Source organism: Chiloscyllium plagiosum, chromosome 4 (genome assembly GCF_004010195.1).
Source record: "Chiloscyllium plagiosum isolate BGI_BamShark_2017 chromosome 4, ASM401019v2, whole genome shotgun sequence".
Lineage (NCBI taxonomy): Eukaryota > Metazoa > Chordata > Chondrichthyes > Orectolobiformes > Hemiscylliidae > Chiloscyllium > Chiloscyllium plagiosum.
This window is the reverse complement of record NC_057713.1, coordinates 16,833,981-16,857,791: the sequence shown is the minus strand read 5'-3', so window position 1 is coordinate 16,857,791 and position 23,811 is coordinate 16,833,981. Positions and strand designations below refer to the sequence as shown.

Sequence of the window (23,811 nt, the reverse complement as noted above, 5' to 3'; positions counted from 1 at the left end):
AAACCTCATACAACCCTTGCCCCCCAGCCTTGTACTCCCCTTGGACTGCAGATGCTGGAGATCAGAGTCGAAAAGTGTGGTGTTGGAAAAGCACAGGAGGTCAGGCAGCGTCTGAGGAGCAGGAGAATTGAAGTTATGAGCATAAGCCTTTCCTGATGAAGGGCTTATGCTCAAAATGTTGATTCTCCTGCTCCTCGGATGCTGCCTGACTGACTGTGATTTTCCAGCACCACACTGTCCTTCAGGTTAAACCATCGCTAGTTGTCTGTCTGTCCGATGAGACAGCAGTCCAATGGTCTGGTAAGACTGTGGCAACTTTACCTTTGTTCCAAAACTCTTAACACCCAGTCTAATAAAACAACGTGAGCTTCAACAACTTCAGTTGACCTAACCTCAACAATGTTTTAACGAGAATGTCCTAGATTTGCACTATCCCTCACCACTAACATCCAACTTCCCACCGTGCAAAGACAACTTCCTTAAAATCATCTGTCTCATTTCACTTAATCACTTAACATTAGAAACATAGAAAATACAAGCAGGCATAGGCCATTTGGCCATTCAGTATTGCCATGGTCATCTAACTCAGTGACGTTCCCACTTTGTCCCCATACTCTTCAATCTCATTAGTCCTAAGAAATATATCTAATGAAATATTGCTTCATTAGAACAGTTCCTGGAATTACAGCATTGTTCAAGAGGAGGGGTCGAAGAGACTGTGTTGACATCCTGTTCAGTTTAGAAAATTAAATTTAGAGAAATCAGCAGAAAAATGAAGGATACAAAAATGTTGCAAGGATTAACAGGGTAGATCTCAGAATGATGTCTGTCCTGGGTAGGAGGAATCTATTATCAGGGTCACAGTCTCAGAGTCTGAGGTGCCCATTTAAGACTGTGATGAGGACTAACGTTTTCACTCAGAGAGCAGTAACTCATTGGCATTCTCTACCTCAAGGGACTGTATAACTTCATGGAGGAGATCTGTTATGAAGGTGTTGAGGTGTACTGTACCTTTAAGAGAAAGAGGAAGCTAACAAGGACTGACTGAAAGCACAGAGTGTACTGAACAAAGTAAAAATCTAACACTTGGTTGTCACAGAACAAAAACAAATTAAAGTTCAGCCAACAGTTTAAATTATGTCCCAGATACCAAAATCCAATCGAATTTGAATTTAGCATTTTGATGACATCAAACCAATGAAATGATCCGATGTTTTGGGGTATAAAACTGTATATTTTGAACAGTAAGAGGGAGAACTGCCAACAAAACCAACAAGTATAGACTGCCAGCCGAATAACTCTCTGAAAGGTATCTGTTCATATGAAAGACCTGCGAAGCAGTATACTGAAGAAAAGATGACAGAGGAAAAGCTACAGAGGAAGATACAAAGAGAAGATTTGACAGCTGGCTGGTTTTGAAATTTCAATTTTTTTTTGTAAATCTTAATCAGGGTTTTTATCTGACCAGTATTGGAGTGTGGGAGGTAAAAGATAGGTTTAAGAGAAAGGAATTGTAAATAGTTGTTTAATGTTCTCTTGTGGACTTAAAGAATAAAGTTGTTAATTTTTTGCTTTAAATAGTGATCTCTGGGATAGTTCTTTGCCTCTCAAAATTTAACAGAGGTGAGGTTCTCTGTGTGTCAGATTTAAATTAGCAGAGGTATTTACCCCGTGTCGTAACAGATTGAAGATATTAAAGATTTTATGGGAAGTGGTGACAGTGCAGGAAAAAGCTGTTGGAATAGGTGATCAACCCTGGTCAGGTTCAACGGCAGAGACTGTTTAAGGGGTTGAATGACCAATTTATGCTTCCATTCCTATGTTCTTAAGGCAGAATTTACAGTGAATAATTGGAGAAAGCCCTGTGGAAATTCACAACCAGAAATTGTTTTAAGTAAATGAGAGGGGACAATGAAGTTTACAATAAAAGTAGAAACTGTTGGCAATATGCACTAGAAACAGAATAAACAATGATAAACTTTGAATTCTGGGTCACCCTCCACATACGACTGACTTGCCGAGCATTTCCAGCATTTTCAGTTTCATTGTTTCAGATTTGTTGCCTGCCTAAAAATCTGTTTTTTTCTTAATCAGAATTTATCCCCATGTTACTAAATTCGCCTGCATTCATATCTTCCACACATTTAATATTTGTATCAGCCATCCACAAGAAGAGAGCTCCCCAAAGTGAGAGTCAGGACCCCAAGTGGGGTCACGGGCTGAAAGTTTGGGCTGGTGTGCTCGGAGGCAGCAGCGGCCATTGTAGGTCTCTCACTGCGATACAACAGCTGTGCTCTTGTTCTCACAGCAACCCACTCCCCTGGCCCTGGCAAGTGCCCACCCTGCACTCACAGACGTTTCCTATCCCTGTCCACCTCTACCCTGACTGCTGTCTCCCCGCCACCACCCTGTACCCCACCTCTCATAATTTCCACTAAGATATCACTGCATTTTTCCAAACCTCATGGTGGGAAGACATTTGGGAAGCATTGTACTCAGAGATATAAGGCCACTTCTATCTGATTGCTTCCTCCCTCCCATTCCTCAAGAAGGTGCCACATCTTGGACTGTACTCCTCTCATTCAGACTGGGATCTGAACAGGTGTGCACCATCACACTAACATCCCCTTGCGGTGAAGTTGAGCGTTCTTATGGCTGCCCAGTACTCTCATAATGCTTCATAAATTTTAAAACGAGCTTCCCCATATTGATTTCTGGAACCTCAATATTTCTGCAAAATAGTCTTGACAAAAAAAGACCTGCTGTTATAAATAAGATTATAATCTAATGCTGTCTTGCGCCAAGTATTGACAAGCTATTTTAGCAGAAAATAATTGGACTTCCCAAACCCATCCATCTCAGACACAGAACAAATGAAGTCATTTTTAACGTCTTTGCAGCAGGAGCTCTGCGTGGTCGCTGTTTGAATTCAGATTCAGCAATCCTGGGATTCATGGTGCTAGCTCACAACTGAATCCAGCTCCTTTACCCCATCAAACAGCCGTGAAAAAAAGCAATGAATGGAACAATCTGGGCTTTGGAGAAAGGAATGAATTTGTAAATGCTGGAAGTCGGCTCCAGAAAATTGATTCCCCATGTATCCATATTTAAACATCACGAATAAAAGCAGCTTAACACTGTACTGTACAGCCAGGGTGAGATATTAATGCTCTGTAGGTTTTCAGGGCAATGGAATGCTTAGTGTATTGTTCTCATCCTCCAATTAATTTGTTGTGCCTGTCATTAACTGTACCACAATGTGTGATTCTCTGCTTTACCACGAGCTTCACTTAAGCATCAACCATCACAGCTTTTAACAGTTTCTTTTAATTAAGGAAGCAAGTTTTTTTTTAGTTTTCTTTTGATCCATTAATATTTGTTTTTTTTTTCCTTTCATTCCATCCTTCCCCTCACTGCCTAAATCCTCCAACCATCCCACCCGGCAGGAGAAGCTCCCAGTCCTACACTTATTATCTGTAAGTAACTGCTTTGCAAATGAACTGCTCCATGCTTTAATTCCTTCTGTTCCATGCACTTCATTTGTTTTATTCATGGCTTTTCTCCTCAGGTATCTGCAATTATAGCAGGCATTCTGAAATGCCGCCGAGATTTACTATCTCTTGTTTGTTTTATTCGCCTAATTTCATCTGCTCCTAAGAAACTTTCCTGGAATATTGTGGAGTACCAGTTCTGCAAATTCTGCAGATCAAGTTGCATTCATCAACGGTGTTATTGAATTCACGTGGCTTTGAGGAGTGACCCACATAGTATAAAGTGTACACATTCCATTTTCAAACTGAACAACACTTCAGTCCCTCTTTGGAGCTGATTTCATTGCTTCCATTCATTGTGTTGCTCTCAGTATCTGTGGGCTACACGGTGTTCCCAATCTTGATCAAGATTAAGCGGACATTGCGTGAGAGCATAGGATGAGGCTCAGCTGCAATCTCCTCATAATCTGTCAAGGCACACACTTGGGACAAGATACCGCAGAGTTTTTGGCTCCCATTAACTGCATCGTGGCATGAGCCAAATTAAAAAAAAAACTGAAAAACAAGAAACAACTTTATTTGGAAGGCAGTGCACCATGGGCAAGAGTAAACCCAAGGTTAGGGCAATGAACCCAAGACCTTCCACATGTGAGATACCAAAGGACTTGCTATATAAACAATATCAAAACGTCGTAATTATAGTTTGTGGGTGTGAAAAGGTTATCACAATGTATGGACAATTACATACTATATTACCACTACTATATGATCTCTCCACCTCCTTGGCTCACAGCCTCATTCCTGATGAAGGGCTTTTGCCCGAAATGTTGACTCTCCTGCTCCTCGGATGCTGCCTCACCTGCTGCGCTTTGCCAGCACCACACTCTCGACTCTAATCTCCAGCATCTGCAGTCCTCACTTTCACCATACTATATTACTGCAGACCCACAATACAGGGGAAAATGACTTATTGAACCTGAAAAGATAAAGAGCAGTAATTGCAAATGGTTTCAAAAGTATTTAGGGAACTATAAACATGGATTATTTTATAGGTCTTTCTAATTTATGTCATTCTTTGTGCAATATTGGTAGTTCAGATAGTCAAGATTAGAGAAGGACAATAGATGAGGCAGAGAATTAAATAACAATGGATTGAACACTAAAGCTCTTGCTATATTCATCAGCATAGAATCAATGTCAAATCCAGCATACACACAAATGAAAAGTAGAACTAAAAACTGTTCCTGGCCGCTCTGGACAGTGATTTTCATGTAGACTTTGGTGATGTGAAGTATTCAAAGGACAATGTGGCTGTCTAGAACTTACCATATTGCTAAGTCCCGCATCTTCAGCGGGAATTCATTTATCTTCAGATGGTATGAAGAATAATTCATCTTTTTTTTTGTTTCACTTTCTGTTTTTTGCCGTTGGAGAGAAAGTTAAAGGCAAAGTCTTATTTAATATTTTGGCAGCATGCTTGATCTATCATCAGAATCCCTGTTTTACACAACGTAATTTTTGCCAGTAATAAATAAACCATAGGTCAGTTGCATTTTCAATGTGGCTAAAAAAAAAATCTCTGTTGAGAATTTATCCCATTGTCTCTTTATGCTACCTCACTGAAAGTAACATTTTACTTAGAGACACTGGCATGAGAAGATCAAAATTCTTTGATTTCTCCAGGTAATTTTAAGATTTATTCACTGAATTATATATGTTCTTGGTGGGCTTCCAATGTTAATCATAGAAGGGTATTACTTGATGCCATATTTAACTTATTAATGTTACTTTTACCTGACAGCTACCAATGCATTAAGCTACACCTTGTTTAGGTCAAGAGCCTCTTCTTGTTGAAGCACCCTAGCGGCTGTTTCTTTTTCACTATAAACCAAGTAGACCTTCATACTCAGACAAACTAAGAGGATGGGGACAGGAAACTACTCCAACCACATGCTGGTATTGGTGGGCATCACAGCGCACACAATGCCATTGAATACAGAAGATCTAACTGAGGCATAGGAAATGACAAAGATAAGGTATTTAGAGAAAAACAATTTCCTCTGGTTGAGATGACCTGAACAAAGATTCCTTAAAATGAGAGTCAGGCAGCATGTTGTCAGAAAACACATCTTTGTGCAAAAGATTGTGGAAAATTTTAACTCTTTTTCCCAAAAAGAAGCCAGGTCAAATGATTATTTCAAAGACAGGTGCATTAAGGATTACAGGACCAAAGTTGATCGATGAATTGAATTATTAATGATCCAATTGAATAGTGAACAGGTTTGAGGAACTGAATGTTCCTATGTTCCATTCATTGATGCACTTTTTTCTCCCTATCTGTTCACTAGTCATAGCTGCATCACTTGCATATTTGTTCCACTGCCCCCTCCATTTCACTTTTCCTTCTTGTGAGGCATCTGCTTTGTCCTTCCCTCTTCAAGCCAATTCTAAATGAGGACTAAAACAAAATCAAAACAGAAAATTATTCTGGATGCTGGAGATCAGAAATAAGAACATGAAGTGCTGGAAAAACTCAACAGATCAGTACAGAGATTAATAGAGATAACATTTGATGAGATGTGATGACTCAGTTAGGGCACTTGAGAGTTACACGTTAGCCAGGAAAGACCTAAAGGGAGAGCTAAGAAGAGCCAGGAGGACATATGAGAAGTCATTGGTGGATAGGATCAAGGAAAACCCTAAGGTTTTCTATCAGTACATCAGGAATAAAAGAATGACTGGAGTAAGATTAGGGCCAACTAAGGATAGTAGTGGGAAGTTGTGCGTGGAGTCAGAGGAGATAGAGGAAGTGCTAAATGAATACTTTTCATTAGTGCTCACACTAGAAAAAGACAATGTTGTCGAGGAAAATACTGAGATACAGGCTACTAGACTAGGTGGGGTTGAGGTTCTCAATGAGGAGGTGTTAGCAATTCTGGAAAGTGTTATAATAGATAAGTCCCCTCAACTGGATGGGATTTACCCTAGGATTCTCTGGAAAGCCAGGGAGGAGATTGCAGAGCCTTTGGCTTTGATCTTTATGTTGTTATTATCTACAGGGATAATGTCAGAAGATTGGAGGACAGCAAATGCTGTTCCCTTGTTCAAGAAGGGAGTAGAGACAACCCTAGACATTATAGACCAGTGAGCCTTACTTTTGTTGCAGGTATAGTGTTAGAAAGGGTGATTAGAGATAGGATTTACAATCATCTAGACAGGAATAAGTTGATTAGGGATAATTAACATGGTTATGTGAAGGGTAGGTTGTGCCTCACAAACCTTAATGAGTTCTTTGAGAAGGTGACCAAACAGTTGGTTGAGGTAAAGCAATTGATGTGTGTAGATGAATCTCACTAAGGCCTTTGATAAGGCTCCCCACAGTAGGCTATTGCACAAAATACAGAGGCATGGGATTGTGGGTGATTTAGTGGTTTGGATCAGAAACTGGCTAGCTGAAAGAAGACAGAGTGTGATGGTTGATGGGAAATAATCATCCTAGTTCAGTTACTAGTGGTGTACCACAAGGATCTGTTTTGGGTCCACTGTTGTTTGTCATTGTTATAAATGACTTGGATGAGGGCATAGAAGGATAGGTTAGTAAATTTATGGATGACACTAAGGGTTGGTAGAGTTGTGGACAGTGACGAAGGATGTTGTAGGTTACAGAGGGACATAGATAAGCTGCAGAGCTGGGCTGAGAGGTGGCAAATGGAGTTTTTTGCAGAAAAGTGTGAGGTGATTCACTTTGGAAGGAATAAGAAGAATGCAGAGTACCATTTCCTTGGGCTAATGGTAAGATACTTGGTAGTGTAGATGAGCAGAGAGATCTCGGTGTTCATGTACATAAAGCTGCCACCCAGGTTGATAGGGTTGTTAAGAAGACATACGATGTGTTAATTTTTATTTGCAGAGGGATTGAGTTTCAGAACCATGAGGTCACGCTGCAGCTGTACAAAACTCTGGTGCAGCCACACTTGGAGTATTGCGTACTGTTCTAGTCACTGTATTATAGAAAGGATGTGGAAGCTTTAGAAAGGGTTCAGAGGAGATTTACTGGGATGTTGCTTGATGTGGAGGGAAGGTCTTACAAGGAAAGGCTGGAAGACCTCAGGCTGTTTTCGAAGGAGAGAAGAAGGCTGAGAGGTGACTTAATTGAGACATATAGGTAATCAGAGGGTTAGATAGGGTGGACAGTGAGAGTGTTTTTTCTTTGGATGGTGATAGCCAGCATGAAGGGACATAGCTTTATATTGAGGGGTGATAGATATATGACAGACGTCAGACGTAGGGTTGTGGAACGCACTGCCTGAAACTTAAAGACTCGCCAAATTTAAGTGTATTTAAATGGTCATTGGGTAGGCAAATGGACTAGAATGGAATAGTGTAGGTTAGATGGGCTGCAGATTGGTTTCACAGGCCAGCGCAACACCGAGGGCCGAAGGGCCTGTATTGCGCTGTGATGTTCTATGTTCTATTTCAGGTCTGCAGTGGCAGCATAGTGGCTCAGTGCTTAGCACTGCTGCCTCATAGTGCCAGAGATCTGGGTTCAACTCCAGCCTCAGGTGACTGTGTGGAGTTTGCACATTCTCCCCTTGTCTACATGGGTTTCTGCCGGGTGTTCTAGTTTCTGCCAGATGCTCTAGTCTCCTTCCACTGTCCAAAGATGTGCAGGTAAGGTGAATTTCCCATGCTAAGTGTCCAGGGATGTATGGATTAGTCATGGTAAAATGCAGGGCTATGGAGATAGGGTGGGATGCTCTTCAGCAGGTTGGTGCAAACTCAATGGGCCAAATAGCCTCTATCTGTACTGTCAAGATACTATGATTCTATGAGCTATGAATGGACTTTGAGGCAAGACCTCCGCCTCCATCTGGGGAAGGAAGTCCCACTCCCCAATTGGCTGCTGGCCAATCAGTGATTGAAAATAACAGTAAACGTGAGAGGTGGCAAATGGAGTTTAATACATTGCCCTACTGGAGTTTGAGCAGTCTTAGGACCTCTGGCACATCACTGGCCTTGGTCAAAGAAAGTGACAAGTAACTCTTAATTGGCCAGTCTATTGGCAGGGGGGTAAGCAAGCCATCCAATGCCCCTCTCACTGCCCATATGCTTGTGTTGGGGCTGGTGTGGGGAGGTAGATGCAGGAAAATTGTTGGTGGATTTTTCAACCCTCTTCTCCTCCACTCCCAATGTAGCTTTAAACCCACCTGCCTGCGATTGTAAAATTCCACCCATGACCATGCCCAGTAGCAGCAGTGTGCTTCATCCACAAGATGCATGGCAGAAATTCACCAAGGCTCCTCTGACAGCACCTTTGAAGAGAGCAACCACTACCATCTAGAAGAACAAGGACAGCAGTTACCTGGGAATACCATCTCCTGAAATGATGTAGAGGTGCCAGTGTTGGACTGGGATGGACAAAGTAAAAAATCACGATGATATCGGGTTATAGTCCAACAGGTTTATTTGAAACTGCCAACTTTCGATCCCCCACTCCTTCTTCAGTCAGCTAGTGAGGGAGAATACATTGGACACAGAATTTATAGTAAAAGATCAAAGGGTCATGCAACTTATGTATTGAACAAACCCAGACGGCTATTAAGTCTTTAATCAGTTAGAATGGAGATGCAGGTTTTGATCGGTTAATATGTAAATCCTTGCCCCAAGATAACTTCAGGTTTTATCAAAATGAAGGTGACACCTTAGGTCAGACAATACATTTCAAATATGGTGCCATGTTTCAAGTCTTTTTGTATCTCATCCTGGAGCCAGACTGGCTTTATTTCCAAAGTAGGAATTTATGAAATGCCACATTCACTGACCGTCTACAGATTGTATGCTTTTTGAACAAAATAGGATGTATCTGCAAATGCAAATTCATCAAATAGTTTTATATGTGTGGCTGTATGTTTGTGTGTGTGAGAGAGAGTGTGTGTGCATGTATGTGTGTGCGTCTGCAGGTGTTCTTGAGAAAGATTGTATGAGTGTGAGGGTCTATATATGTGTGAGAATGTGTGCTGGAGTGTGTCCGCTTGACAGAGTATGTGCGAGTGTGAGGGAGTATATGCCTGTAAGAGTGTGAGTCTGTATGTATGAGACACACTGTCACACACAATCACACACATGCTCTCACACCCATATACTCCCTCACACTCGCACACGCTCCCCCTCAAGCACACGCACAGACTCTCTCTCTCTTCCTCATACCCACACATGCACACACACACACCCTCTCACACACATGCACTCTCTCCCTCTCATTCTATTTTGCTTAAAAGGCACAAAAACTGTAGAGAGTCAGTCAATATGGCATTTTATAAATTTCTACTTTGGTACTATAACAACTCTAGCTCCTGGATGAGATACAAGCAGACTTGAAACATGGTGTCACACCTAAAATGTATTGTCTGACCTGATGTGTCACCTTTATTCTGATAAAACCTAAAGTTATCTTGGGGCAGGGATTTACATATTAATCAATCGAAACCTCCAACTCCACTCTAACTGATTAAAGACTTAATAGCCATCTGGGTTTGTTCAATCCATTCACATGAGTTGTATGATCCTTTGATCTTTGACTATATAAATTCTGTGTCCGATGTATTCTCTCTCACTAACTGCCTGAGGAAGGAGCGGGGACTCTGAAACCTTGCAGTTTCTAATAAACCTGTTGGACTATAACCCGGTGTCATGTGATTTTTGACCACATGACACCGGGTTATAGTTCCCCTCCAAGCTGCCCACCATCCTGACTTGGAAATATATTGCTGTTCCTTTACTGTCACTGGGTCAAGATCCTGGGCTTCCCTCCCTGGCAGCATTGTAGGTTTATATAAAACACATGGACTGCAGCGGTTTAACAAGACAGCTCACCACCACCTTCTCAAGGGGCATTTAGTAACTGGCAATAAATATTGGGATATCCATATGATTAGATTAGATTACCTACAGTGTGGAAACAGGCCCTTCGCCCCACAAGTCCACACCAACCCTCCGAAGAGCAACCCACTCAGACACATCTCCCTCTGACTAATGCACCAAGCACTATGGGCAATTTAACATGGCCAATTCATCTGGCCTGCTCAACTTTGTGACTGTGGGAGGAAACCAGAGCACCCGGAGGAAACACATGCAGGCACGAGGAAAATGTGCAAACTCCACACAGACAGTTGCCCAAGGCTGGAATCAAACCTGGGACCCTGGTGCTGTGAGGCAGCAGTGCTAACCACTGAGCCACCGTGCTGCCCCTGTGAGTGAATTTAAAACATCTGTTTTAAGGCTGTTTGCTGAGAGATAAACATTAGCTAGGGCATGGAACATCTCAAAAGAGGAGAGAGATGTTGAAATTTTGAGAGGGTAAGGGAGACAGGATTTGCAAATACAGGACTACAACTGCTGACAGTTAAATGATCCAAAAGGCTGGAATTATATCGTACTGAAGTAGCAGATCTGGAATCTGTCGCACCTTGAACTGAATCTTGTGCTGTCAGAGGAGAGGCAACATGTTGAGACATCAAAGATTTTTTTGCATAAAAGACACATTGCTGCACAAAGCTTCACAAACAGTTGATGTGGACAGCAGGGCAAGTGCAGAAACAGTTCCATACAGGAACAGTATTGAATCTTACAGAACGCTTTCCCTTTATAATAGTATCCATTTACACCAGAGGAGAATCAGACGTGTGATCGTGGGCCAGCTGGGGTGAAAGCAATTCACTGAAAAATGCTTAAAAGAATCCAGATATTAAAGCCTTTAAGCACAGATGGTATCATTCAAAGAATTGCAAGGAATAACTGAGTCCAAGCTCTTGAATGGTTTGAATTAACATGAATCAAGTCACAGTTCCTAAAGAGGGAGAATAATCTGAAGCTGCATTTAAATATCAGAACTCAATTCAAAGATACTGTGGCACTCAGGTTTCAAATCGGAGTTATTAGTGAGTTGGTGAATTTAAATTATATATTCAGGACGATGAAAGATGCAGCTCCTTTTCACTTGAATGACAGGTCCGATTGACCGGCTTTGCTATCTCTGTGAAGTTTTGGTCAGGAAGCCTGTTATTAAAGATCTTCATTTTGTTGCCTTTCAGGTATATTAAAAATGAAATTATCCACTTGAGAAGCAGAGATGTTCATTGCTGTATTATCCTCTCAGGAGTGGAGTTTAGATTTAAAACACTTTGCCTTTATAGCCCTGTTGTTATTGTAAAATAATTTACAGAGGAACCTCTTCAATAAACCTTAAACTTGTTTGCTGAGTAGAAATGGCAGTACATAAATCACATCACACAGATATCATCACGCACACAATGATGCACATTTCTTGTGCTCTTCTCAAAAGGTCTCAGCCTTACTTTGAAATCCCTCCAGAGCCTCACTTGCACCCCCCCTCCCTAGCATTTTCCATCGCGACAAATTATAATCTCTCCAGATCACGCAGCCGCTCAGGTTCCTGTCCAGGCCAGTCACCGTTTCTCCTCACTTTATTACTGCTTATTGCTGGACCTGTAAATATATTGGAAAAGGCTGAGTACTTGAACTACACATCTGCAAAAATATTTACAGTGAACATTGCTGAAAACTATCCAACATCTATGTGTTCCTCCAGTGCTGGCCTCTTGCATGTCTCCAATTATCACCATTTCATAATTAACAACCAAGCCTTGCTCCAAGTCTTGAAATTAGGTTATTGAGTAAAGGAAATACCTTTTAGAATGGATTTAAGGAGAAACTTCTTCAGCCAGATGGTGGTGAATCTATGGAATTCATTGTCACAGAAGTCTATGGAGGCCAGGTCTTTGAGGAGTTTTAAGACTGAAATAGATAGGTTCTTGAGTATCAAGGGGATCAAGGGTTAAAGGGAAAAGGCAGGAGAATGGGATTGAGAAACTTATCAGCCATGATTGAATGGCAAAGCAGGCTCGATGGGCTGAATGGCCTTATTTCTGATCCTATATCTGATGGTCTAAATTCTCTCCCTAACTCTTCTGCTTAATTATTGACTTCACTCACCTCTTTTAGTTAGAGACTCTTGAAAACCTACCTGTTTGAGGAAGCCTTTATCTATCTCTGTCTTCCCCTGTCTGATGCCTCTTTGTGTGACATGACATCAAATGTTAACTGAGAGCACTCTTAATAAGGGACTTGGAGGTCCTACAGAATTAAAAATGGTACCTAAGAGCAAGTTGCTGCTGCTGATGTTTCTTTCCTCAGGGACGAATGATGACAACTGTGTAATTAATTCAGGTTCACAGCCAAGGACAGTATCAACATTAAAGAAAAAAAATCAAATTGTGCAAAAGTAGGTGGCAGGTGAGATGATTCGACACAGTATAAAAAACAGCAAGTAAAAAAAATTACAAAATTAGCAGTAAATCAGGAAGTGAATTGGAAGGAGGAGCTTAAGAAAATCACAATCACTAGGAATAGGCAGTCCCCGGATTGAAAATGGATTCCCTTCCGGAATCTGTCCACAAGTGATTTACATGCAATTCGGAATACAATGCAGGACAATATAAAGGAGCCATTCATAAGTAAGGAAAGGAAATGTTTGTTTGTCAGATCTTTAAAATTACAATCATGTATGAGATCAAGTTTGCAGGGTCCACACACATTGACAATATGATCAAGAAAGCACAGCAATGCCTTTACTTGCTGAGAAGGCTAAGGAAATTCAGCATGTGCATAAAGCACAAGAATCTGCAGACAGTCGTGAACAGAGCCCAGGCCATCAGGCAAACTAACCTCCCATCCACTGACTTCATCTGTACTTCCTGCTGCCTTGGGACAGTAACCAAAAAATCAAAGATCCCTCCCACCCCGGTTGTACTCTGTTCCACCCAGTTCCATCAGACAAAAGATATAAAAGTTTGAATACACATACCAAAAGATTCAAGAATAGCTTCTTCCCTGCTCTTATCAGGCTTTTGAGAAATACTAACGTTGATCTCTTTCTGCATCTTTTCAGCAGTTTAGATTAGATTCCCTACAGTATGGATACAGGCCTTTCAGCCCAACAAGTCCACACAGACCCTCCTAAGAGTAACCCACCCAAACCCCTACCCTATATTTACCCCTGACTAAGCCACCTAACACTATGGACAATTTAGCATGACCAATTCACCTGACCTGTACATCTTTGGATTGTAGGAGGAAACCCTCACAGACACAGGGGGAATATGCAAACTCCACACAGACAGTTGCCTGAGGCAAGAATTGAACCTGGATCCCTGGCACTGTGATGGAGTAGTGCTAACCACTGAGCCACCCTGCTGCCTCACTTGTGACACTGTATCCTACACTCTGTTGTGTTACCCTGTTGCATTGTATACTACAATCTGCCTGTAAAGCACATGAGACAACACTTTTCACTATACCTCGGTACATGTGTCAGTAATAAAACAAAGCAAATCAAGTACAAACTGTCGCTAGGCCAGACCTTTATAAATCAGGGACTCCCTGTACTGAGCAAATTGTTGTCTCTGCAGGCTGACAAGTGCCTGGGTCCTTATGGACTTTATCCCCAGGTCTTAACAGAAGTGACAAGAGATAGTTGATGTATTGGTTCTAAAATTCAAAAGTTCGAAAGATTTGTTTTGGTTGATTGGAAGATAGTGAATGTATTATTATTCAGAAGGGGAGAGAGATAGATAGCAGGAAACTACAGACCAGTTAACTTAGTATCTGTCTTAAAGAAGGCGTTAGTAAGGATATACAGCAGGACATAGTTAAAAAAATCAAGTTAATCAGATAGGATCCAAATGGTTTGGTGAGCGGGAAAATCATATTTCACCAAATTATTAGAGTTCTTTCAGGAAGTAATGTACATGTGGATAAAGGGGAACTGGTGAGTGTACTGTACTTGAATTTCCAGAGGGCATTTGATAAGATGTCAGTTGAAAGATTATTATGGAAAATAAAATCTGAAGCTGTAGATGATGAAGTGTTGGTATGAATAGAATTGAAGAGATGATTATCGCTGGACTGTTAATCCAGAAACCCAGGTAATGTATTCCACTGTGGATGGTGATAGAATTTGAATTCAGTAAAAATCTGGAATTAAGATTCTAAGGATGACCTTGAAATGATTGTTGTAAAAATCCATCTGATTCACTAATGTCCTTTAGGGGAGGAAACTGCCATCCTTATATGGTGTGACCTATATAGTACTCCAGATTCACAGCAAAGTGGTTGATTCTTAACTGCCCTCTGGAATGGCTTAGCCAGTGACACCCTCATCTCATGAAGAATGAAAAAAAAGACTGACTAGCTAACAGGAAAAAGAGTGGGCATAAATGAGTCTTTAGCAGGCTGGCAAGGTGTAACAAGTGATATGTGACAGGGATCAGTTCCAGGACACCAAACTTTTACAACTTATATAGGGACTGAAGGGACTTTATTAAGGGACTGAAGATATAGTTGCTAAATTTACTGTTGACACAAAGATAGGTAGGAAAATAAGGAGTGAAGAGCACAAAAGGAAGGCATTTTCATTGGCTGTATTAATATTTGCAGCTTACGCAGATGTACTCATAAAAGCAACAGAAGCAAAACGATAGTAAAATTAATGGTCAGATTTTAAAAATAATTATTTTTGCTTTAACAAAAGGTGATCATATGGCTGAATGCTCTCTCAATAATTAAAGTGGTCACCTTGCCGAAATACCATTTGATTTGAGTATTAATTATTTCAACAGCTTATTATTGAGTACAGATCATTATTAAAAGCATAGATACCAGGAGGCTCAATGTCTCCTATTATTTCTGACCAAGGACTTGCACTTCTACTCAAGCGAGATCAGAGCTTTTGTTTACCAGGTTTATAGAGGCAGCATTTGATTTTTGAATGGAGAGCCTTGAGATTTTAGTTTGGACTTTTGTCAGGCTTTCAATAGGCTTTATAAATCCCTTCAGAATTCTTTGACACTTATTGTGAAATTCAACCTTTTGCAAACCAGAAAGTGATGAGCTGCGGGTGCCCAGTGATAAATCTTTCCTCTACCCCTTCCTGTTATCCGAGACAGACCAGCTCAGTAATTTATGGTGCTGTGAAAGAGCAGTTATAATTGGATTGAGTGTTTAGTTTTCAAGACATTCTAATGCAACACTGTACCACCGCCTCAAGTCCTTCATAGTTAAGACCATTAGAAATGATAGAAAAATTATTTTGCCCGTAAATGGCTAGCTGAATAATATAGCCATTGGATGCTTCAAATGGAAGGACATTTTTTGGGATGACTAACTGGTTACATTCAAAGACATTTTACACTTTTGTTACCTGCTCAAGAAGCAATTTAAAGGCAATTCATTCCCAAGGGTTTTTATATTAATAAGCAATAGTTTATCCACTGATTGAATTCTGGCGATTGGAAGAGCTGGAAATCCTCAGCAGGCCTGACAGCATCTACTGAAGGAGAAACTCTGTTGACATCTCGGGTTGATAAAGACATCTAGTTTGTAATATTGAAGCTTACCTCTACACATAGACTGGAGACAGTTGATAGGCTTTCTCCCTACATATTGACATGTGTACAACATAAGAATCCCACAGCAGGATTGGTCATGTGGCTTATTGGAGAAAGTGAGGACTGCAGATGCTGGAGATCAGAGCTGAAAATGTGTTGCTGGAAAAGCGCAGCAGGTCAGGCAGCATCCAAGGAGCAGGAGAATCGACGTTTCGGGCATGAGCCCTTCTTCAGGAAATTTCCTGAAGAAGGGCTCATGCCCGAAACGTCGATTCTCCTGCTCCTTGGATGCTGCCTGACCTGCTGCGCTTTTCCAGCAACACATTTTCAGCATATGGCTTATTGACCCTATTCAGCAATCCAAAAGATCCTGATTGACCTTCTGCAGCAGCTCCACTTCCCCATCCTACTCCCTGTACCCCTTGTGTCCCTTCATTCTGAAAATCTCTTGATCTCAGTCATGACTGTCCTCATTGTGAACTTGTCTTGCGCCTTCTCATGGACTCTACATCAGTTGATTGATCAGCTGAAGTTGCCAAGTCTCCAGGCTTAGAAATTTGTTCTCTCCATCTCTCTACCTCATATTGCTCCTAATAGACTGCAGAAAGTAACCCTGCTAACTCACCACCCCAGCACATAAATGTTGTCAGAAAAGTTGAGTTGAAAATCTGCCAGCCAATAAGCTCCTTAAGCAATCAATGAACATGTCCTAAGCTCAATGTTGTCCAAGGTGCAGATGTGATGGCATAATGGTGAGAATGTTGGTTTGTAATGCTGTTTTCTATAGCTGCTGTGAGTTCAGTTTTCACCTTGGTTGCTGTCTGTTTCCCAGGTGTTCTTGCAGATGGAGTAAGCAGTATCCACTAGCACTTTTGAATCCCTTAGACAGCAGTGGGTACTCCAGTGATTAGCTCAGTTGACTGGGCATCAACTAGGAGAAAGTGAGAACTGGACAGTTGACTTCTGATGTTAAGAGCATGCGTTCAATTCCTGCACTGTCTGAGGTTATCATAAAGGTCACACCTTTGCAACCTCAGCCCTTGCCTGAGGAGTAAATGTTCAGGTTAAATTACCACTGTCTCTCTGACGAAAGAGCAGCTTTATGTTCATCTAGGACTATAGCTATTTCACATTGCATTTAAACAAAGCAGTTCTTTTAATTTAATCTGTGTTATAGATGTTTAGAAACAAGCACCATGTCATTGCATTTTAATATGAAAATGATCTAATATACCTTGAATCAATCAAGTACCTGATCAAATAAAAACAGAAAGAACTATAAATCAGAGACAAAAAATAAAGATTACTGGAAAAGCTCAGCAGGTCTGGCAGGATCTGTGGAGAGAAATCAGAGTTAACGTTTCAGGTCCAATCCTGCCTCAGAACTGATGGTAGCTTGGAAAATGTCAGTTTATCTGCAGAAGATAGGCTGGGAAGAGAGGGGGGGAGGTGTGGTAAGGAGTAAATGATAGGTGGGGATAGAAACAAAGAATCTGATCAAAATACTTGGTTGCTTTTTATTGGATTGGTATTAAAGTGCCTAAGCAGTCCTTAAGATCAGAGAAATCTTTTTATTGTCATGTGATGAAAGGAAATCTATTTCTGAAATTTATAAGTGTCTTCCTATATTTCTGGAAATCCTTCCAGTTCTGATATCATCTTTGATGTCTGCACTCATTCAGTTCTGAACACTGTCTATCCCAGCCTTAATAACTCCACTACTAGCCAAAGTGCTGTCAGCTGTCTCAGTCTAGTTCCTAAGCTTGAGATTTCTTTCTCCATCTCTCTGCTACTTTAAGATGCTCCTTGACACCAATTTCCTATCTTCATATTTCTTTATTTGGTTCATTACCAGATTTCATTTGATAATGTTGCTCTGAAGCCCATTGGGATGTCTTATCACTTTAAGAAGCTACATAAATGCATCTGTTGTTACTCTCTCAACCATTCACTGCACTGCGTAGTAAGCTTGCTTTGCTACTTCCATAAATGTTCAGAAATTTAATTTGCGCAAGTGATCAGACTGAGAATTAGATCTTAGACAACACGTCATTATCAAAGAAAAAAATGCCCCATGTCTGAAACTGAAAGCTTGTGTCTTTTCAGTCTCATATGAAAGATATTAAGCACATTTTTCTGATTCCTGAAATCGATGTGGTTGTCAAATAATGTTCTACATAGTTTTTGAATGAAAATAATGCAAGGTTCTATTACTGTTGATCACACTGAAAGTGTAATTAATTAGCAGACAGTTTAATATGGAATTAGATCAGAATTGCAATTAATGTAAGAATAAGTTCACTCAAAGGGAAGCCATTTGGAGTTCTACCCTTGGAAATATCAGTGGATGAATCACACATTTGAGTGCAGCCATGTACCTGGATGTAAAGACTAATTAAAGTGTAGTCGTCCTTAATTGAACTGAAATTAAATACAGTAATCATGCCTGTGTAAAATAATTGTTCCGAGTTTGTACACAGCAAAGTAATCTAATCAAACATAAAATTATTTTTAAAAATTACTGCAGTACATAACATCTTTAATTGTTAAAATGTCTTGACGAACAGGAGATTATTAGTTACTTTTAATATGCTGGCTATCATTATATGGATGAATGCACCAGATATCCTTTGTTAGCTGTGACTCAGAATTCGAACATTCTGGGTTTAGGTTCCACTTAGAGACATAGATTCATAGAGATGTACAGCAGGGAAACAGACCCTTTGGTCCAACCTGTCCATGCCGACCAGATATCCCAACCCAATCTAGTCCCACCTGCCAGCACCCGGCCCATATCTCTCCAAACCCTTCCTAGTCGTATACCCATCCAGATGCCTTTTAAATGTTGCAATTGTACCAGCAACCCTGGCAACATCCTTGTAAATCTTTTCTGAACCCTTTCAAGTTTCACAACATCTTTCCGATAGGAAGGAGACCAGAATTTTCAGGAACTCCAACATAAAAACCAAGGATGCACTCCAGTATTGGAGCATTGTACTGTTGGAGGTATTGTCTTTTGTCTGAGAGTTTAGCCAAGGCCTTCCAACTATCTTCACAGGAAGACACAAAAGATCCATAGAGTCATAGAGATGTACAGCACGGAAACAGACCCTTCAGTCCAACTTATTGGAGGTATTGTCTTTTGTCTGAGAGTTTAGCCAAGGCCTTCCAACTATCTTCACAGGAAGACACAAAAGATCCATAGAGTCATAGAAATGTACAGCATGGAAACAGACCCTTCAGTCCAACTTATCCATGCTGACCAGATGTCCTAAATTAATCTAGTCCCATTTGCCAGCACGTGCTCCATATCCCTCTAAATCCTTCCTATTCATTTAGCCGTCCAGATGCCTTTTAAATGTTGTAATTGTATGAGCCTCCACCACGTCTGGCAGCTCATTTGATACACCCTTTGCATGAAAAAGTTGCCCCATAGCTCTCTTTTAAATCTTTCCCCTCTCACCCTAAACTTATGCCCTCTAGTTCTGGACTACCCCAACCCAGGGAAAAGCCCTTGACATTTTACCCTATCCATGCCCCTCATGATCTTATAAACATCCATAAGGTCACCCCTCAGCCTCCAATGCTCAAGGGTAAACAGCCCCAGCCTGTTCAGCCTCCCCCTATAGCTCAAACCCTCCAACCTTTGCAATATCCTTGTAAACCTTTTATGAACCCTTTCAAGTTTCACAACATCATTCCTATAGGAGGGAGACCAGAATTGCACACAGTATTCCGAAAGTGGCCCAACCAATGTCCCGCAAAGCCACAACATTACCTTCCAACTTTTAAACTTTTTGAAGAGTGATTCTTATCACATTCCTCCCTTTTGGGAGCTTGCATTAGACACAACAAAGAGCAATGCTTCCAGCAACTCAGTAATTGGTGCTTCATCCACTGAAATCAATATCGCCACATTTTATTAACAGTGGACTGTGGCTTCAGTGTGTCCTAACTGGAAGATGCTCTATCCAGAAGATATAAAATTTACTAACATTTCTTTTGACAACCCCTCCCAAAGTCTGATCTCCATACAAGAAGGATAAGGAAATATATTGCTGTTCTTTCAGTGTTGCCAAAATCCTCAAACGTCCTCCTCAACTGCATTGTGGGTCTACCTACATCAAATGGACCACTCAGGTTCAAAAAGGCTAGCTCACCACCCTGTTCTCAAGGGCAACTAGAGATTTGCAATAAATGCCAGCTCGCCCATGTCCTATAAAAATAGGCGGCTGGTACAAGTGGTCTCCGTCACTTCCATGATCCCTTTTGACTGGCACAAACATCCTGATTTGGACATAGATTATCAAGAGTCCTTCATTGCTGGGTCTAGATCCCAGATCCTCACTGCAGTGTTTTGGTATGTCTGCAGTACAAAAACTAGAGTTCAAAAAAGGCCCAGCACCACTTTCTCAGAGAAGCAAGGAATGGTCAATCAATAATATCTGGGGTGGCACAGTGGCTCAGTGGTTAGCACCGCTGTCTCACAGCACCAGGTACTTGGGTTCGATTCCACCTTCAGGCGACTGTCTGTCTGCAGTTTGCACATTCTCTCTGAAGATGCTCCAAAATGCTGTAGTGAGGTTCTGGGATTGTGTTTAAGCATGGAAATGGCACGGACCCCTTTCACTGCAGATAGAGCCCAGAGCACCCAGAGGAAACCCATGCTCCGGTTTCCTCCCACAATCCAAACATGTGCAGGTTAGGTAGATTGACCATGCTAAATTGACCAGGGATATGCAGGGTTGCAGGGATAGGGGGAGTAGGTCTGGGTGGGATGCTCTTCTGGGGGAAATCAACCAGGAAAAAGTGAGGTCTGCAGATGCTGGAGATCAGAGTCGAGAGTGTGTTGCTGGAAAAACACACCAGGTCAGGCAGCAACCAAGGAGCAGGATGAAGAGGTCCGACCCGAAACTTTGATGCTGTTTTGGAGGGGGCAGAGAGGGAGCGGTCGGTGTCGGACTTGATGGGCCAAATGGCCTGCTTCCATGCTATAGGGATTCTATGTTCCAAATAAATTGCTCAGCAGCATTGCAGAGAAAGAAACTGAGTCAACATTTCAGATCAATGGCTGACTTCAGAGCTGGGACTGCATGGAGATCTAGCTGTTCTTAAACAAGGAACATATGAACAGGAGTAGGTTATTCAGCCTCTCCAACTTGTTTTATCATTCTCGATGATGGTTAATGATCTACCTCAGTGAGACTTTCCGGCTTTATTCCCAAGCTCCTTGATGTCAATATTGTCATTGTCTTCTTGAACTGAGTTTCCAACAGCCCTCCAAGATAGAGAATTGCAAAGTATTCACCATCTTCTCAGTGAAGAAATTCTTCTCCACCTCTGTTCTAAATGACCTGAAGCTGAGTCCTCTACATCTGGATTCAACAGTGGGGGGGGGGGTGGAGGGGGGGTGGAAGAGGAAAGCTGGAAAGGGAATTAAAAAAAAGGGAAGGTCTCTGAAAGGTTGAAGGGATGAAGGAGAAAGGGCAGATAATGCAAGACAAATAAAGGTGGATTTGGGATAAGTTAAGAAAGAAAGTACGTACCAGAGGAGGTGTAAATCGAAATTGCAGAACCGTGTCCAGCAGCTTCCATCCAAAATAAAACCTGCAAAATACACAAGAAGTAAGAAATGAGGTCAAAGGTTCCAATCTGAGCCTGTTAAATATTAAATATTGAAGGTCAGTTTGAGGAGAATAGAGAAGGGGGAGATAAGGGTCGATGTAGCATCTTCACTACTTGCCTGGGAAGATGCTGTGGGACCAGAACAGCAAGGGCCGTTGGGGGTGATTGACGAGTGGACCATGGTATAATGGATTAAGCAGCACCTTCAGGCTGCTGAATGAGGAGGGGGAGATGTGTTTAGTCGTGATGTCATGCTGGACATAAACGAACTAATGCAGAATGATCTATGAACTAAACAGGCTGGTGAGATGCAATGTGATGTCAAAGAGAAGTGAGGACTGCAGATGCTGGAGATCAGAGTCGAGAGTGGGGTGCTGGAAAAAGCTCGACTCTTCTGCTCCTCGGATGCTGCCTGACCTGTTGTACTTTTCCAGCAGCCCACTCTCATCGTCAAAGGGAACCCTGTCATGATTCTTGCAGTGAGGAGAAGGGGCTGAGAGTCGAAGAACGGGAAACAGATGATGACAGTCAGCATCTCTGTCAAACAAGGTCATTATCATTCAGGAGAAAGCAGAGCATATCGGGGGGGTTGGGGGGGGGAATGATATGAAAGGCTGCTTCATAACAGCAGATGGCACTGAGCTGAAGTAACTGGGAAATAGAGTCAATAAAGGAAGCAGGATGTATTCAAGGTATCTGTAGGAATTAGTAGATTTATAGTAAGTGTTGCTTAATAGCCTGTCCCTGAAATAGAGTTGAGTAATGGAGGAAGGAAGGAGAAGAGTTCAAGTGTGCCAGAGAAGGTGACCATGATATGCTAACAAAGAATAATAAATGCCAGTCTTACCAGCAAGCCTACATCCAGTAATCCATTTTGAAATGACCATCATTACACTTATTAAACTGAAAGAAATGCAGATGCTGTAAATCAGAGACAAAAATAGAAATTGCTGGAAAAGCTCAGCCAATCTGGCAGCATCTGCAGACAGAAATCGAGAGTTAATGTTCCCGGTCTAGTGACCCTTCATCTGAGATGGTCCAACAGGTCTGGTATCTCAGAGGACGCGAAATGCTAACTCTGATTTCTGTCTACAGATGTTCGATCTGCTGAGCTTTTCCAGCAAATTCTATTTTTGTCATTAAACTTATATTGTCGTTAGTTTGTCATTGTAGGTGAGAGGATGAGGAGGCGGTCACCCAGAATTTTCTACGTCTGAGTACGTACCTTCTTCCAACTTTGGGTGTTGACCATGTGGCCATGTGTTTGAAGTCACACTTGTTTTTTTTAACAGCACCACAAGTAGACAGATTTCTGCTGAATAGAACAGTTGCAACTCATTCCTATACTTTAGACTAGTAGGTTGCTTGATATGGGGAAGTGGCAGACAAAATAAAAACAGAATTAATCAGCAGAGGATATTAATGAATATCCTCACAGCAGAAACCAATTTTTGGGAAAATCCATTAAAACCAGAAAGTGGAAGTAAATTAAAATCTTGTTGCAGATAATAACTCCTTGCTGACTGTCAAATCGGGTTAGTATCGAAATTGGTAACCTCCACTGCTCAGATACGCTGTTCACAGAGAAGGAAAGCAAAGCTATTACATTCTGGTGGTTTCAGGACACACACTGGGATGGTAGCATTAATTAAATTCCATTGGTATTACTTGTTCAGAAAAATTACATTAATTGCAACAGGGCACTTGCATTTCAGTCTGTGACAAGCCTGGAGATCTACATTGACAAGGTCAACTGATATGTGTATCCTTCTTGAAGATCTACCCACACTCACATTAACAATCTTGTATCATTTTGCATGTATATGAAGATGTCTTCTGTGTGATGTTATTTTTATGCTAATAACTTGACAAATAGATTCCATTGAGAAAAGCTTTCTTGCTGCTAAGCTTCTCAAGAGCAAGCAAGGTATTGCTCATGTCATTTTGTTTTGTGTGTTTCATTAAACAGAAGAGCAAACTCCCTAACTCCAATCCAAGCAAAGGGTAATTCATGCCAGGGATGGAAGTGTACAGGGAGTGGATGTCCATGGTGAAGATAAGGCGTTGGGGACCGGGGAAGCAAAAATCATGGAGGAGGTGGAGGGCGTGGGTGGTGTCCCGAACGTAGGTGGGGAGTTCTTGGACTAAGGGGGACAGGACCGTGTCGAGGTATGCAGAGATGAGTTCAGCCGGGGCAGTCAGGTTTGTGGATTTTGGGCAGGAGGTAGAAA

The 23,811-nt window shown here is 41.5% G+C and overlaps 1 protein-coding gene across 5 annotated transcripts in view; it reads left to right on the top strand.

Annotated features, from left to right (window-relative positions):
* The window catches only part of LOC122548881 (receptor-type tyrosine-protein phosphatase mu-like), a 701,186-nt gene that overhangs the window by 483,334 nt on the left and 194,041 nt on the right, over positions 1-23,811 (top strand). For 3 of the 5 annotated variants that reach the window (XM_043687784.1, XM_043687781.1, XM_043687780.1), the window contains one exon: positions 3,447-3,476. The exons of the other annotated variants lie outside the window; for them this stretch is intronic. In XM_043687784.1, coding sequence (XP_043543719.1) covers positions 3,447-3,476 — 30 coding nt within the window. The remainder of the gene's footprint in view (positions 1-3,446; positions 3,477-23,811) is intronic. 5 annotated transcript variants of the gene reach the window in all.